The sequence below is a fragment of the Penicillium cataractarum genome (assembly GCF_028827025.1).
Source record: "Penicillium cataractarum strain IBT 29864 chromosome Unknown utg000004l, whole genome shotgun sequence".
NCBI classification, from domain to species: Eukaryota; Fungi; Ascomycota; class Eurotiomycetes; order Eurotiales; family Aspergillaceae; genus Penicillium; species Penicillium cataractarum.
In genome coordinates, this window is record NW_026622740.1 from 2,880,787 (window position 1) to 2,897,300 (window position 16,514).

Sequence of the window (16,514 nt, forward strand, 5' to 3'; positions counted from 1 at the left end):
GTAAAATTAAAGCCTATCATGTCAATATACCATCTGCGTCCATACTTCGTCCGTCTTCACCGTTCCCGGCAAAGGGATCGACGGGAAGCGCAGGTTTGGCGGGGTCTTTCTTATTTACCGCCAACACAGAAATCCCCCCCCACTTCAACCTCCCTCGTCACCTCCCACAAGCTCCCCCTTCTCCTTCTCTTCCTTTCTATTATCCCCCTCTTCTGAAACCCACTCAGAGACCTGCTCTCATTTATCTCTTCTACCCCCTCTATCCTCCCCCTCCCTCTCCCTCAGAATACCTCCCCACATCGTCATCATGGGTGCTCACTCCGCAACTTGGCAAGGTATGGGAAATCACCCCGACCAGAACCGTTATTTACGATTTCCCCTCACTAACGTCTTTTTTTGCTCTTTCTTAGCCTACGTCGACTCCAGGTACTTCGATTCTCCCCATATACTTTATGCAGCTTCATCGCATATTCCCTCGCCAGTCCCGTCACGATCCTTTGCCAATGCTAACATCACCGCCTCAATAGCCTGATGGGCTCGGGTCAGTTCGACAAGGCCGGTGTTCTCGCCGCTGACTTCTCCGGTCTGGAGGCCGCTTCTCCCGGCTTCACTGTACGATTCCCACGCTCTGCTATTCTCAATCTGAAGGATTACATGTCCGCTGGTGGTTACAACACTAACACGGTTCCCATCCGATAGCTCTCCCAGGAGGACATCAACTCCCTGGCCTCGGCCTTCACATCCAGCGACAACGCCTTTGCCAATGGTTTCTCCATCGGCGGCGAGAAGTTCGTCTGCATCAAGGCTGATGAGCGCAGTCTGTACGGCAAGAAGGTACGTCACACCTCTCGTGGTTATCCCGGAGCTCCCTATCCGATCCGGAGAGCATTACTAACTCCAGTCTACTATAGGGCAAGGAGGGCGCCATCGTTGTCCGCGCCAGCGCTTGCACTATGATCGCTCACCACGGTGAGGGTGCCCAGACCACCAACGCCGCTACCGTGGTCGAGAACCTGATTGACTACATCAACAACCCCAAATAAACGGGATGCATATGGAAAACGCAGATGTGGATGAATCTGTTATCACATAGGAGGGCTGTGAAGAATATCAAATAAAGGAGCATTGATTTTTTTTTTTTTTTCTTACTACTTTCTGCGTTTGCGTTTGTTTGTTGTCTCGTCGATCTTATTTGCATGTTGCCACTTCGAGGTGGATCGATTCGAGGGACTTTTGCGCTCTCTTCACTTCGCTTCTATGATTTTGCGCCCATGTATTCTGGAGACATGCCGATCGTGTTATGGTATCCGGCTGCGCAATATGTTTTAACGAAGTAGGTATTTCTTTTTCTGGGAATTATACGTTCTTGTCGGTGATGTATCATGGATATTTTGTGCTTCTATTATCTATTATGGATACTGAATCTCGCCAGTCTAGCGGAGATCTCCCAGAGGAAATCATCCAGCTAGATGAAGATCCAAAAAGGTCATTAGTAATTACATCAGGGGGACTTCCCAAAGCCAAGGGGCATTATCATCGTCCGTTGCACGCCATTCATGCGCCATCAGACACCATCCAACATACACCAGACCACCAAACCCCCATCTCCATATCTTCCAACTCTCCAATCGCGGCATAACCAACACAGTCATATCTTGGTCTCATATCACAATCATGCACTCAAACACTCCACAACCCCATCATACAGGCAACTCCGCATTACTCCGCCCACCCGCCAAAACCTCCAACCCACGCTTGATATACGGCCCAATCACGGGGATATTACCCGCAAACTGGCCAATCGTCACGAGGAAGTCGCCGAACAAAATGAACAGTCCGTATAACTCGATCAGGAAGCCTGTCAATGGCCAGCGGAGGAGGATCAGGATGATACCGGCGGAGAAAGCGGCGGTGCCTTTGAGTTTTTGCGGCCGGGTGAAGAAGACTATTGTCTTTTGGACGCCGATGATTAGGGTCAGGCCGATTAGGAAGAGGATCTAGTGTGGTGGGTGAGTGTTAGTTTGGTAGTTTGGTGGTTAAGGAGGGGAGGGGTGGAGGGGCGTACGTTGCCCATAGCAAGTCTGGAAGAAAGAAGGGTTAGTATGAGATCGCGCTGGGTGTGGAAGTGGGATTGGACTCGTGGACGTACAATGATCGGTCGAAGAACATGAGGACTCCTCCGAATAGGAACAAGCCACCTATACACCCGCGATGGAGTATTAGTATTGCGTGCACGAACGATAGGATGATTTATCAGCGGCTGGATTATGGCGTACCGGCTGAGCAGAAGACGACACCGATCTCTATATCCAGTAGTTAGCATTTGCCATGTCGCGATAACACTTGCGCCCAAGCTGGTAGGTGCGACCGGTTGTTGAGCTGTTGTAGATAAAGGAGAAAGAAAAACGTACTCTGATTCTCTGATAGCCACATGCTAGGCATTGTGTAGGTGCGCGATTAGAACGATGGTTTCACGGGCAAAGCGGCGCAAGAATAGGAGGTAACAAGTCCACAAGACGATGGCTTGGAGTCAATCGGATGCGTCCGTAAACAGAAACGGAAAATCGCCCTTTTCTGCCCACCCCCGAAGGCGGTGTGGTCTTGGTTTTAAGCCGCGTCGGGCGGGTGTTGGGTTTTACTTCCGCCTATATCTTTGTGTGGGAAAACAGCTACGCCAACAATGAGGTCTGGGGTCAATGGGTCTGTTTCTGTGATTGCTTCAAGGACAGCATAATGTCAAGCTGTTTCTAAGTATACAATCTGCGGCTATAGATACTCGATGTTGTGTCTGAACCAGCCCCGGGCTTGCTCCCAAATCCTCGAGGCACGACCGCCTCGTCTTTCCTGTTTACTATTCCCTCCCCACACTTGATTGTTTCCTAACAATCTCACATCACGCCGCGGCGACAGTATCCTCGGATACTGTAACTGACGCTTCTTTCCCTGGGGCGTCGGTAATAGTCGAGTGCATCCTGGCACAAGGCGGAGAACAACATTTTCACGGTTGCGAATAAGCCGGAGCGCTTTCTTGAGCCTGCCTCGAGAGGGGCAGGTGGGGTGGAAAGGGCTTGACTGTGTTGATCGGACATTACTTGGTAGTTTCCAATCTATTTCATTTTCATCGATTAGCAAGACCATTCAAGGAGAGTAGGATGGTGTATCCATACCTATTGGTGATGAGCTGTAGAGTTTGAGAGGATTTGTAATGGTAGATGCCATGCTTCGCTCCTTATTTTAGGACGGTGTGAGCTCCTCTTGCTTCGAGGTAGCTCTCCGGCACACCCTGGGACAGATTGCGGATGACGCCAAAGATCTCCTTGTCATGATAACGAAGTCGTGTCTTGGGGTCGGTGTAAGGTCCCGACAACCCGGTTATATCGCAGTAATGGCGCTTATTAGAAGGATCCAGCGACGGCGCAGACTCAATGTTCGTGTAGGTAATAGCAGGCCCGCTGGGAAACATCGCGCGGGCATTCTTCTCCAGCACGAGGGTTGAAAGTTCCCGGGCAGCTTGTGCGAGGTTGGGAGCCTTGCCAGCACCTTCAGCAGGTGTTCCGGTACCATCGGTAGTCACCGCGCCCGATGTAGCAGGGAAAGGTGTCGTGGCACCGGAATTTGCCTGCGTAGCGAGCTGGGAAGCTTCCTTTCGAGTAGTCTCGGAGATGATCGCCTTGACGTTCTTGTTGCGGCGCTGGGAGGGTTTCCAGTGTGGATTGCGGAAGGGTTTGGGGACGGCTGCGATATCGAGTTGGCTCAGAAGCAGCTGGTGAGCTTCGTCATCCTTTGCGGGAGTAGCAGGTGCCATTATTGAGACGTATAGGAGGGGTTTGCGACAGTACTAAGAAAGGGATGTTGGATTGACGGAGCGCCCTTTGGGAACTCCCGTTTGGAGTGTTTCGTATATCTGCACGTGACCGTGGAGAAGGCCCAAACAAACCGCCGCCAGTGATATTGATCTGTCAACGAGGTCGAGATATACGAGTTTCCTGCCCTACTTCAGCATGGTAAGTTGATAATGCATAATTCAGTCATAGACGGAGCCAAGAGTCACGGCTAATATGACACAGGAGAGTCCACACGAGCACCAGCAGACGGTGCTGCTGTCGCGCATCATTACCAACGTTGTCAGTCGCCGCCAGTATACCTTGAATAGCGGCAATGTGTCTAATCTCTCGAACAGGAGAAGCTGAACGAGGCCATTATGGTCATGAACAAGAGTCTCCAGGTACGGCTCCGGCTCTGTTGAGTGTACCTTGACGAGTTGTTAACAACCGCGTGTAGGAGGTCAACATTCAAAATATGAACGTCGAGCTGGTCGCACAAATGTTCAAGAACTACCAGTCCAATGTCCTCTTCCATCTCGAAGGTATGATCTCTTCATTCTAGAAACTATATGTCCTATTCTAAGTATCATTCCAGCAACGGAGAACCTTAAGGAGCCTTCCTAGGGCCTTCCTAGGGAGAATCAGCGAAAGATATGGTAGAATTTATGATTAATGCACTTATGGATATTGAAACACTTATTTTATCATCTTATCTTTTCAATTGTTGCGTAAATTTGGCTTGAATATCATGATACTCCGTATAGCTCGTCCTCGTTGCGGAGATCCATCGCAGCGCAGCACAGGATAACGTATCGGTTCTTGGCGCCTCCAACCTCGCCGACCTGCCGCGAAAGAGCGGGACTTCCTCCGTTTGCCGCTTCACTACTCTTCTTAACCTCACGCCAGTTATATACGATCAACTGCTCTTCACAATTCTCGCTTCCCAGCCGTCCTGCGATGTACTGAGCGCTACCCATAACTTCGACCCGATCCTCGATCTCCAAAGCTCCTGGTTTCCGCGCCGGCGCAGCCCACAATGACCATCACCTCTGTACAGACCCTCTTGCCGGGTCGCTACTCTGCCAATGTTACAGAGAAGCGCGCCGAGAAGCCTCCACCTCAGACATACAGCGTTCAAGATTACCCATTCAAGGGTTACCAACCTCCGCAGCCCGATGGATATGAGCAGAGCAAGGCTCATCCCGACACCAGCGCCATTGTTATCGACAATGGTTCGTTTCTCTACATGATTGCCACTGTTCATAGATCAATACTGACGTGTGCTTCTCCTGTACAGGCTCTCATCTTGTCAAGGCCGGTTGGTCCTTTGACCAAAACCCGCGATTCGTCCTGCCTCCCGTCATGAGCCGTTACCGCGATCGCAAGCTCGGCCGTCAAGCTCACTTCATTGGATACGATGCCTACGTTGATGCGACTACACGTGGACAGCTGAAGAATGCATTTGATGGCAACTCAAGTGTCGTTGGCAATTGGGATGTCATGGAGGGTGTGCTGGATTACATCTTCCTCAAGCTGGGTGTTGATGGTGCCAATGGAGGTGTTGACCGGCCAATTCTCATGACAGAGCCCATTGCCAACCTTGGATATCCCAGGAGAAGTATGCTATGATTTTCTACCTCATGGCAAGTGTTGAGCTGACATTTCCTAGTGATGAACGAGATCCTGTTCGAGTGCTACAATGCGCCCTCCGTCGCCTACGGAATCGACTCCCTCTTCGCCTACCGTTATAACAAGGGAACCGACGGTCTGATCGTCTCATCATCGCATACCTCTACACATGTCATCCCCGTCCTGAATTCGAAACCCCTCCTCTCAAACTCATCTCGTCTTAACTGGGGTGGTGTGCAAACTGCCGAGTACCTCACCAAGCTGCTACGGCTCAAATACCCTACCTTCCCGGCACGCTTGACAGAGAATCAGGTCGAGGAAATGGTGCACAAGCACTGTTATATCTCTGAAGACTACGACCGCGAGTTGAGTGGATACCTCGATTGGACTGGACTGGAGGAGCGTAACCACGTCATCCAATATCCCTTCACCGAGCATGTCGTGGTTGAAAAGACGGAAGAGGAGCTGGCCCGGATTGCGGAGCGTAAGAAGGAGAGCGGTCGTCGGTTGCAGGAGCAAGCAGCGAAGATGCGCCTTGAAAAGTTGGTGAAGAAAGAGCAGGAATTGGAGTACTGGAAGGATTTACAGGTCCGCCTGGCCTCTGAGACTAAGAAGGAGATTCGCCGTGTGTTGGAGGCCGAAGATCTCAAGGACGAGGCTCACTTGGAACGGATGATTCGTGACCTCGAAAAGTCTATCAAGCGCTCCCGCAACCGCGATCTCGGCATAGAAGAGGAAGAGCAGCAAGAGGAGATGAGCTTCCATTTGATTGATGTTCCTAATGAAGAACTGGATGAAGCTGGTCTGAAAGAAAAGCGACACCAGCAGCTGATGAAGTCTAACGTTGAGGCGAGGGCGCGTGCCAAGGCTGAAAAGGAACGTGAGAAGGCTCGCATCGAGGAGGAAGAACGTCTCGATCGGGAGAAACGTGAGAATGACTTTGAGAGTTGGATTGCCGCGCGACGTGCCAACCGACAGGTAAGCCTGCCTTTGCTCCCGAGTTGAGGCTTTCGTCTAACAATATTCAGAACCTACTGCAAAAAATCAAAGATCGTGAGCGTTTCAAGGCCGATCTAGGCAACCGCAAGTCACTTGCCAGTCAGATGCGCATGAAGACCCTCGCCAACCTGGCCGCAGACGGACCGAAGAAGCGTCGTCGCGGTGGTGATGACGATGACTTTGGTGCCAACGACGAGGATTGGGGTGTCTACCGCACTGTCGCAAAGGACGAGCAGAGTGATGACGAGGAAGAAGAGGATCTTGACGGCATGCTGAACAACGTTGAGCAGGAGTTGCTGGAGTATGACCCCGAATTCACGGAGAATCACACACTTGCAGCCCAATCAGATTGGACCAAGAGCCTGGTTCATGCATTCCTCCGCGGACCCTGGCCATTTGACCCGGAGAGTCAGCGTGAAGCCCACCAGCTTCATCTCAACGTGGAGCGTATCCGTGTGCCGGAGGTTGTCTTCAAGCCTTCTATTGCGGGTGTGGATCAGGCGGGTTTGATTGAGATCGCGGCTGATATCGTCAACCAGCGATTCTCTAACACTCAGGACCGCAACCGCTTATTGAAGGATGTCTTTTTGACTGGTGGCAACACCTTGTTCACTGGGTTTGAGGAACGCTTCCGCAGGGAGCTGCGCGCCTACCTACCTATTGACGCGGAGCTGGGTGTGCGTCAAGCTGCTAACCCGGTCATGGATGCGTGGAAGGGCGCGGCTCAATGGGCCTCTGGTGCTGATCTGGGCCGATCATCTGTGACTCGACAGGAGTACTTGGAGAAGGGCAGCGAGTACATTAAGGTGAGATTCCGCTACATGTTGGTTCACATTCATTCCAGAATGATATTAACATATTCTACAGGAGCACGATCTGGGCAACATCACATGGTGAACGTAGTCTACCAAGAGGAGTTCAAAAGCCTCGGGCGTAATGGAGTCGAGTCGTACGGGACTGGTTTGGCAATAGGGCATGTTCATGTTCAGCCGGGTTGTTTCTCTAATTATCAAAATATTCATTATTATATGAAAAGGGTAACCTTTTAGCTCTACAACAATAGTAAATCATACCCCATGCTTTTATTAACTTGGACCCTAGTAGTCTAAACAAAATAGTCTCCCGCAAGGAGGTAACCCTTATTTCCGGGGTATTGCTCTCCCCTTACATCTACTCAACGTTTCTACTTAACCTCATTTCGCGTACATAGTAAGTAGGGGAGCCGTTTTGTCTTAGACAAATGCGACAAGCCGACAGCTGGGTTTTTAGGATCTTCGTCAACCTTAATTATTCCATTGTATGGGTATACTTTGGGACTAAACAACTCTTGGGAACGAGAATGCCCTCAAATTGCATGGGCCACATGACCAACCCCTCTTTACTCATACCAGAGCCGAATCATCCAGAATTCCTGTTTCGATTATAATTCTACCTGGGTGGCGAGGATTCGGCTGCAGTCACTATGCTTAATCGTGACTTCTTCCGTAGCCGTGAGAAACCAGTCTTTGTAGACCTCGTACTAAGACTAAGTCTTTGTTCCGTCATGCCGATTTACTGGTCTTCAACTTTTAATTCGAGATCACAGAGGAAAACATTGTGGCTAGCTAACTAACCAGCTTCTTAACTTCCTAGCTGAGCTAGCTACATAATAGGAACATAGCCGCATATCCGCGTCGGCCAGTTACACGACGTGAAAAGTTGGATGATCCCACTGACAAGCCGCGAGCTAAACGGCGATCAGTTGCCAAAAGTGGGGAATGATTTTCTTCATGCTCTTGTCTATACCATACCCATAACGAGTCATACTATACTTTGTAGACCTTCAGGATAAACCAATAGATGTATGTCTCACGCCTAGCAGAACCCAATCCCCAGCTTCTTCTTGAAGGTTCAAACTTTTCCAATTTCGCCAGTTCCAAGGGATAATATCCCCCCCTTCGATCATGACAGCGCACGTCCCCTCGACCCAATCATTAAGCCGTCAATCAGCCATTCGGCCCAAGGAATTACTCTCACAACTCACAAGGCTGAAAAAGCCACCGTCGATCTGGATTGATGCAGGGAGAACCCCGCTATTGGGTGATTGCTGCAGCCGGATTCACTGATTCCAGAGTATGCACTAAAGTATAGTACCTCAGGCCATATGTGGAGAGCTAATTGTTATGATTTGTTCTTTTGTCCCATGCTTTCCTTGGTCGATTCCCGGTCTTGCTGGGGTGGTGTGATGTGTGTTGCAGATGGGGATTGGGTGATTGGATGATTAGGCCTATTTGAGAGGAATATTTTGACTTGATGTGGGCTGGTCGAGTGGGTTCGTCGAGTCCTTTTAGTGCCCGTATGAGTCTTCCGCGGCGTGCCGAGGGGGATTCCTAGTGCTACTTGTTCGAGTAGAAGTAAGTTTGTGTGATAGTATTACTATATCGCAATCATTGGAGGCTTTGGTTATTATCTTTTTGAGTTTTTGCTTTTTGCTTTTGTCTTTCTAGTGGATTCCTCCCTTGCGCACGAGGTCATGACATACCGATGATCTTTTCCCCTCCCTCACTACCGCGAGCCAAGTAGCTTTCTCGTGCCTTTTTGCTTTGTTATTGATTCGAGTGGATCAGCGCTGATGTGTATACCTGCTAGAAGTAGAGCATCCAAATTTCTTCAAAGGAGTCTGAAATAACAGATAGACTCTACGAACTACAGCTATCCAAGTGTAGACAATCCTCTAGCGGTGTCAGTTCGTAGCTTTTTGTGTAATCTTCAGCCCGCTGCACTGACTTCATGCAGAGGCCATCATGACGCATCTGGGGAAAAACCCGGGCATTCCAACTGCACTCCATCCTTGCCGGGTCTGGCCCTGGCGTTCGGTCTCCTTTGACTCGGCGCTAGTCATGTTTGTGTCTCATGGTTCTGACGTCCGGTCGAGCCGGTGATGCCCTGTTACTTTGGCTCTGAGTAAGTCATATAAAGGTTCCCTCCCAGGTTCGTTCCTTGGATTTGGTTTCCTTTTTATCGCCATCCACATCCTATCTCTTTTGGATATATTTGAAGCCACGGGAGGCAGCCTCTCCGGATTATCATCTGCACCGCTTGAAGTATATCTTATATTCATCTGATATCTACAGAGCCTTGATAATATACATCCGTCGCAATGATCTTCTCAACTACTATCGCTAGACCACTACAGTTGGTCACTCGCACGCTCCAATGGTCCAGCGCTGTGATTGTCATGGGCTTGACCTCCTACTTTATCAAGCAGGGACCTAAAGGCCAGCACCTCATCTACCAGGAAGTCATCGTACGCACCGCACCCTACCCTCTACCCCTCGTTCAATTCAAAATACAGCAGACATCTAACGTCAACATTCTAGGCGGTCCTCTCCGTCGTCTTCTTCATTCCAGCCTTCATCTCTCCCTTCTTACCATCTGTACTGAGCAAGTTCGTGCTGCTCATCGACGTCGTTTTCTCCTATCTGTATGTACTCTCTCCTGCATCCCCAGCCCATTACCAGTCCAATAATTGATCATACTAACAAACACCCCCACTTAGCTGGTTAACTGCCTTCATCTTCGCTGCTCAAGACTACAACGAGCACTCGTGCTACTTCAATGCCCCACCCGGTGTAACCTGCAGCCGCAAGAAGGCCAACGAGGCCTTCATCTTCCTCGCCTTGTATGTTTGCTTTTTTACTTTACTCGTCACACAAATCTGCACAACACCCCGCATCATCACCCCCTCCCTATTCCTTCCCAGCCAGCCTCTGACCGTTCATTGACCTCGCTAACCCATGCCTATCCAGCATCTTCACCTTCTTCGGCATGTTCATCGAAGTCGCCGGCCTCTGGGCATATCGCAAAGAAAACGCAGCCGCCGCCCCAGTCCACGAGAAAATCGAGCCTGGTGCACGGCCGCCTTTGGATGCGCCAGTTGAGCAGAGCGTTCCGGCGGGAACTGTTTAAGTGGATCGTGCCGACGAGGTATTCGGACTGGTATCGGGTTTATCTACTCTTTTCGGGTGGGATCGCTATGATACTTGTTTTGTTTACGGGTTGGTTTTGATGGGCTTGCGCGCGGATGTTTTTTATGGCTCTTTTGTATGGTTTTGAGATTCCCCTTGTTTATTTCTTGTGGAGGTGTAATGTAATGTTTGGTGCGTTGTTGAGGGGGTGGTGTTGCATATATGTTGGGGAGAGGAGGCGGTGCCCGTTCACTATTAATATTTTTTCTCTACTTTAATCGAATGATCTATTTATCTTTCGATTTACTTATAGATTGGGCGTATCCATTCTTTCCTTCCCAGCCGCTCAGGGACTATCATTTTGGGTAAGACTCCATGTAACCTACAACATTCAGCTCTCAACCCGCGCGCAAGGCTAGACAGCTAGTTTCCGTATGGCAGCATGTTGATTTTCTCCTCGACTTATAGGTAACCGTAAACTTCAGATTCTTTATTGACAGTTAAACCACCAAAAAATTAGAAGCTCATGAAGCTCTTCCATGACCTAGATTCCAAGGTCGCGGAGAGATTGCTCATCCGCCTCTCAACCCCAGATGACTGCACCTGAACCTAGGTCTTTTAACCACGAATCTATGTCTTTAAGAATCTTAAGCAATATATCGGTCAAAATATAAGAAGGGTTTATGAGTTTTGGGATGTTAATTAGGTGATTCAGGTATTTTTACTGGTTACTAGGTAGGGGGTAGAAAACAAAAAGCAGCTACCTAGAAGTGCAACGGATGCCAAAATATATTTTCACCTATCGACAACCTAAGGTTATTCCAGCACGTCCGAAAAAACAAAAGCCCATTAATGATAAACAACCGCCAGCAAAAGGGTGTATCATATGCAAAAGTGGACAAGACAGAATAAGAAAAAAAGCAAAGAGAACAGCTAAGAATGCAATGCCATCCCGGTGCAAAAGCAATAAGCACGAAAAGACGAATGCTATGTTAAACTAGAACGCCGCATACCCAAACCAAACACCAGAATAAAAAAAATGCAAGTTATCGCTTCGCTATAGACAAGCAACATAAAAATAGACATGGCCATGGGTGTGTTGGGCGTTGACTCGAAGCTCTCCTAAATACTAGCACGACGGGGCGCCATAGTCCGCTGCAACTTTCTCTTCTCCTCCGTCTCCTCCGGAATCGGAAGCGATCCCTCATTCTTCAAGCGATCTAGGAACTCCTTGCCATACGCATACCCGACTTGATAAATTTCATCGAATTTACCAAAATCAAGTGTTCCGTAGGGGTCAATTGGTGGACGCATGTACAAACAGCCAGCTGTGCTCTTCGCCCGTTCGAGGTTATCGATTGACGAAACGTAGGCGAGACGGGCTTGGATTTCGGAGAGGGTGGGTGGATTCGGGATGCCGGAGAAGGGGTTCCATCTGTTGAGCATGGACCAGAAACCGGATAGGGAGTCGCCGTAGCCTTGTGGTGTGTTGTCGTCAATGGAACCTACGTCGACGGCGAAGATTACGTCTGCGCCGAGGCTTTTCATGTGCGCGACTGTTAGGTTGTCGATGTATCCGCCGTCAAGGAGCATGCTGCCTTCGTCACAGATTGGAGGGATCAGACCGGCGAGGGACATCGAGGCGCGGACGTACCGCCAGACGTATCCGGACGAGTGGTACTCGGCGCGGGAGCGGCTGATGTTCGTCGTGTTACAGTAGAACTCGAGCCAGAAATCTTCAATTTGGCTGTCGCCAAAGGTCTTGAAGATACCGCGGTTGAATTCGTGACCCGTGGTATACGAGACGGTTGGATAGGTCAAGTCCAGGGCGAACCGCCACATACTTCCCATCCGACCGGAGAATTTCTTTGCGCGGCCATACATGGGGACCACATCTGCATCTCGTGCGTACAACGCGCCAATGAAGGAGCCGATGGAAGTACCGCCAATGATATCAATGGGAATGCCAGCCTCTTCAAGAGCCTTGATTACGCCGACTTGAGCAATTCCTCGAGCACCACCACCACCCAGGACAAGACCGACAGATTTGCCGCACAGTCGCCGAGCTAAACGATGGAAATCACCCTTGAAAGGGGTTTGCGGCGAGTAGAGCGGGGTCTGTTGGATTCGTCGAGAAGTATACTTTTGGATCTCAGCCTGTAGAATCTGCACGCGTTGCTTGAGCACAGTGCCGAACTTCTTGGTCTGCGGGTGTGAGGGCTCTGTCGTGAGACGGAACGCCATCTGAATGTGGTGGTGGCCTCCGTTGATCCACACGCGATTCTTGAGCCAGCGACGGGTTAGTCCAGGTGAGCAGTATCGCTCCGCATGCAAAAGAACGAGCTCTTTTCGGGCGGTTGTCTTCATGCCCAACAGGAACCGCTCATATTCGCCGATTCGAGGCGACGACTCAGCGAGACCGACCAACAGAATTGAGTCTGCCTGCGCAATACAAGTCTGTGTCCAGGGAGAGTTGACATTGGTATCCGCAATGTACAACACCAGTCCGTACTTCTCCTCGAGATCAGCAAGGTACTGAGAAAGCTTCAGCTTACCCATCTTGCTGAAAGCGTGCCGTCCCAAGTGATTCAGAATGGCCGCCTGGTTGAGCGAGGTCACCCCTCTAGTGACACCAATCTGGTGAAGTGCATTGAGTAGCCGGTGTCCAAATTCAACCACGGGAACACCCGCAGTAACCGGGAGAATGGCTACTGTGCGGAGATTGACAGTTGATGTCGCAGTCTGCACACCACTATGACCCTGCTCGATACCTTTCTCGGAAAGCGGGTGCTCGACCAGATCACGCATGCGTTGAGCAATCAGCTTAGAGACTTGGATAGTAATTCCCGGGTGTTCTTGTGCCAAGCTGTTGAACAGCGAGCGGGGGGAACTTGGCCAATTCGGTGTCTCGAATTGCATGAAGAGTAGCAGGGCGGGTGGACTCGGTCATGACTTCAAGTTCACCCACACTCTCACCCTGACCGTACTCGCCGATCACTGTTATCTTACCCTTGGAGCCTTCCAAGACAGATCGCAGTCGGCCGTTCAACACGAGATAGATGGCATCACTTTCGTCTCCTTGATGGTAAATCACCTGGCCCGCATTGACCTGCACCCATTCAAGGGCAAAATCAATGTGTAGCAGCAGACGGGGCAGAAGACTAGTCAACCGCTTCGCCAGCGTGAGCAAGGCAATCGGGTACCTATCGGCAATTCGCTCAAGCGATGCTCGCGGGAGGAATCCAACATAGACATCAGTCTTGGCAACGACATCAGTGTAGGACCGGTAGGAGGCGAGAGCACCAACGTATCCCTGGATGCCACCCGGCTTGATCAGGTAAAGCGATTTGCGCGAGTGAGTCTTACGCCGTGAGTCACCGGAGGCATTGGAAGTCGACGCCCGCGAGGAGCCCGTAGTGGTACGGTTCAGGCTTGGGAACAGTTCCTCCTGGGCTTGCGAGAGCGGCCCATCGGATGGACGTGAGCTGCCGACAAGGTCATCGCCGCGCTCGTTGACTGGGATGCCGACATCCAAAAACCCGTCAATGACATAGTAGAGACCGGGATGTCGTTCACCCTGCTCCACAAGAACCGAGCCTTGAGGGAAGTAGACAACCTCAATGTCGTGGCGCAGATCCTCGCGTAGATTGACGACCGGCGAGGTTCCTCCAGCACTGGTCACCGACATGGACATCATAGATTCAGTTTCACCGTCACCGGACCCCTCGTACGGATCAATAAAACCAAACGCATTAGAAAAGACTGCCTTTTGTCGACGCGAGTCATATGAAAGCAGCCGAGGCGAAGCATCGCCGGAGTGGCTACTTTTGCGCAAGGCATCGCTCGTACTTTCAGTCAGACCAATTGCCTTCATCATACAATCCAAGATGGACTCGCGGAAAAGAGTGTCTTCGTCGATCGAATCTGTACGCTGGAATGGAGATGGGCGGAGGTCCTTCCCTGCAGCTTGGAAAAGAGGTCGCTCCCTCTCGGTAAGGGGACTTTGAATCTGAGGGCTAATGTGGTCGCCGCGCGGGCCAAATCGAGACAGCTGAATAGTGGAAAGCAAGTCACCGGGGCTGACTCCCATCATATCCCGGTCCATAAATGTAGTTGGCTGTCGGTGCGGAGTGAGAGGGGCGGGACGGCTTGTACCCATCATACGGGCCTGCAGAACAGCTTCCTTCCTAAGGGAGCTGCTCGAGCGCCGTCTCCGTCCGACGGAAGGGTTATGCAGAGCAATTCCTTTGCAAACTTCCTCCGGTCCCAGGCGGTCTCTCTCCCGCATGAACTTGTCCTTGAGACGATCCAATGCACTGCCTCGTAGATCATTAGGCAGATCCCACGTGGTAAACTTGGAGACTTGTCGCTCAATTCCTAGTACGTCCGTTGTCAAGCCCAGGTAAGAGTGGGCAGTCGCAAATGTCACACGTTGAAGACGTGTCAGAATAACCTGGACGATATGCGCTGTGGCTCTTGGGTAGACCCGAGTCAATCGGCGGAACGCGCTAGCAGGGATGATAGCAATGGTAGTATCTACAGTAGCTCGAGCGACGATATCAGGGTGCACGGACTTGCGACGCTTCTTGTTCTGTCGGTTGAGGTTGGGTTGAGTGGTGTGGGTGGGCACACTATGACTTTCTCCTAGATGGAGTGGAGGAACTGCCGGCAGTCCATCTGCATGGCCATTGAGATTCGAATGGGGTTCGTAATCCCGAATTGTCGAGTGAGGGCTCCCGATTACCCCGACACTCGGACTGACAGGAACGGATTCAGCACGGAAATTGGCCGGGTCGGGTCCCGCACTAGAGTTACTCGAGCTAGAGCTTCGCGAGTTCCGGAGCTGGATGTCCTCCGTAAAGAGAGACAAGATAGAGAAGAGTGACGACATGGAAGCACCATTCTTCACCTCCGTCAGCAATTGGTATCCCTGTCGGCCATGCATATGGTTATCCTCCTCGTCAGATGTAGCGTCATCATCCAAATGTAGGTCCTCGGAGGAACCCATCTTGTTGCCTTGACGAGTGGACTTGACGAAGATCTGTACCAGCCCATCGACCACCAAACAAAAGCCCTTTTCTTCCTCGAGCATGAGTGTCTCCCCCGCAATCAGCTTCCTTGTCTGCATGGTCCGAGTCAATTCGTGAAAGACCGGCCGTTCCAAGTATCCAAAGACTTTGATTGCGCTGAGGAACTCATCCAGGTAATTGGCCAGCCCAGGTTTCGAGTCGCCTTCTTGGACATCCGGGAACAGGTCGATTTGCGCTTCTTTGCGTTGGGGCTCCGGAGGTAGACGGCTATACATGTTCAAGAACCGGTAGCGGATGAACCAGCTGACAGTCGAGACCAGGGCGAGGAGGATCAACATGCTATGAGAGAGGTGATTGATCAGTTACTTGTCTATCACCTCGGCATTGATATCATATAGATTTTGAGAGAGGAGGGTTAAGTATGATATCTTACAGGGTGGTGAAGTTCATGGTGAACGTCAAGCTCATGGAAAAGAGCGTAAAGAGCCATGTAGGCAATGTAATGGTGGTGAAGGCGATAGTCCAGTATAATCCACGGGGAATCACCTGGAAGATGAAGGTGAACACCCAAGTGATCCACCCCGCCATTGTCGAGGGAGTTGGAGGAAGAAAGGGCGGGGGGTGGGTGGACACGGCGGATAGAGCGGTAGCAACAGTTGCAGTAGTGAGCTTGACAGCTGCCGCAGGGAGTGAAAGAGCAGCAGAAGCGGAGGGAGCGACAGAGTTCAGGCCAGTCGAAGATGACGATGAAGCCGCCGACGTTAGAGTGAGGGCCAGGGACGGGGCCAGGGACGGGGCCAGGCCGTTGGCCATGGTTGGCGAGCTTCTTCGGAGGGGGGGGTTCAGGAATGGGCCCAATCTGGTTTAAGCTGGGAAAGCCCGGCTCCGCTTCCTACTTTTTTGTTAGACGCCCGACGTCAGTCTAACTCAAAATCGAGCCTCTAAGCCTCTAAGGGCCCAAGACTGGGAAGTCGCATCGGAAACGTGCGGGACCTGTCGGCGGTGGGTGGAGGGAAAAAAGGAATGAGGGGAAGAGACGAACAAGGGAATAGATTTTAGTGAGGAGAAGTAGAAGGCTGGGGGAG

The 16,514-nt window shown here is 50.9% G+C and overlaps 8 protein-coding genes across 8 annotated transcripts; 4 read left to right on the forward strand and 4 right to left on the reverse strand.

The window, feature by feature from the left end:
• Positions 1-307: 307 nt before the first annotated feature.
• Positions 308-1,043, forward strand: pfy1 (profilin; the record flags this gene model as incomplete). The annotated part of the gene is made up of 5 exons (XM_056698479.1): positions 308-335; positions 411-426; positions 528-612; positions 700-834; positions 912-1,043. The coding sequence occupies 5 exons, from the start codon at positions 308-310 to the stop codon at positions 1,041-1,043; spliced, it is 396 nt and encodes a 131-aa protein (XP_056557004.1).
• Positions 1,044-1,700: 657 nt separating this feature from the next.
• On the reverse strand, positions 1,701-2,442 carry N7496_005551 (uncharacterized protein; the record flags this gene model as incomplete). The annotated part of the gene is made up of 5 exons (XM_056698480.1): positions 1,701-1,997; positions 2,066-2,081; positions 2,150-2,198; positions 2,277-2,303; positions 2,412-2,442. The coding sequence occupies 5 exons, from the start codon at positions 2,440-2,442 to the stop codon at positions 1,701-1,703; spliced, it is 420 nt and encodes a 139-aa protein (XP_056557005.1).
• A 787-nt stretch (positions 2,443-3,229) lies between these two features.
• Positions 3,230-3,805, reverse strand: N7496_005552 (uncharacterized protein; the record flags this gene model as incomplete). Its single annotated transcript, XM_056698481.1, has 1 exon — positions 3,230-3,805. One exon carries the CDS (start codon positions 3,803-3,805, stop codon positions 3,230-3,232), a length of 576 nt encoding a protein of 191 aa, XP_056557006.1.
• Positions 3,806-4,001: 196 nt separating this feature from the next.
• On the forward strand, positions 4,002-4,448 carry N7496_005553 (DASH complex subunit DAD4; the record flags this gene model as incomplete). The annotated part of the gene is made up of 5 exons (XM_056698482.1): positions 4,002-4,004; positions 4,068-4,124; positions 4,181-4,225; positions 4,282-4,366; positions 4,420-4,448. The coding sequence occupies 5 exons, from the start codon at positions 4,002-4,004 to the stop codon at positions 4,446-4,448; spliced, it is 219 nt and encodes a 72-aa protein (XP_056557007.1).
• A 122-nt stretch (positions 4,449-4,570) lies between these two features.
• On the reverse strand, positions 4,571-4,801 carry N7496_005554 (uncharacterized protein; the record flags this gene model as incomplete). The annotated part of the gene is made up of 1 exon (XM_056698483.1): positions 4,571-4,801. One exon carries the CDS (start codon positions 4,799-4,801, stop codon positions 4,571-4,573), a length of 231 nt encoding a protein of 76 aa, XP_056557008.1.
• A 59-nt stretch (positions 4,802-4,860) lies between these two features.
• Positions 4,861-7,349, forward strand: N7496_005555 (actin-related protein ARP5; the record flags this gene model as incomplete). The annotated part of the gene is made up of 5 exons (XM_056698484.1): positions 4,861-5,056; positions 5,122-5,442; positions 5,494-6,431; positions 6,482-7,258; positions 7,320-7,349. 5 exons carry the CDS (start codon positions 4,861-4,863, stop codon positions 7,347-7,349), a joined length of 2,262 nt encoding a protein of 753 aa, XP_056557009.1.
• Positions 7,350-9,591: 2,242 nt separating this feature from the next.
• On the forward strand, positions 9,592-10,400 carry N7496_005556 (MARVEL domain-containing protein; the record flags this gene model as incomplete). Its single annotated transcript, XM_056698485.1, has 4 exons — positions 9,592-9,738; positions 9,812-9,915; positions 9,991-10,113; positions 10,241-10,400. The coding sequence occupies 4 exons, from the start codon at positions 9,592-9,594 to the stop codon at positions 10,398-10,400; spliced, it is 534 nt and encodes a 177-aa protein (XP_056557010.1).
• A 1,121-nt stretch (positions 10,401-11,521) lies between these two features.
• nte1 (lysophospholipase) lies at positions 11,522-16,242 on the reverse strand (the record flags this gene model as incomplete). Its single annotated transcript, XM_056698486.1, has 3 exons — positions 11,522-13,265; positions 13,291-15,768; positions 15,863-16,242. The coding sequence occupies 3 exons, from the start codon at positions 16,240-16,242 to the stop codon at positions 11,522-11,524; spliced, it is 4,602 nt and encodes a 1,533-aa protein (XP_056557011.1).
• Positions 16,243-16,514: the final 272 nt, after the last annotated feature.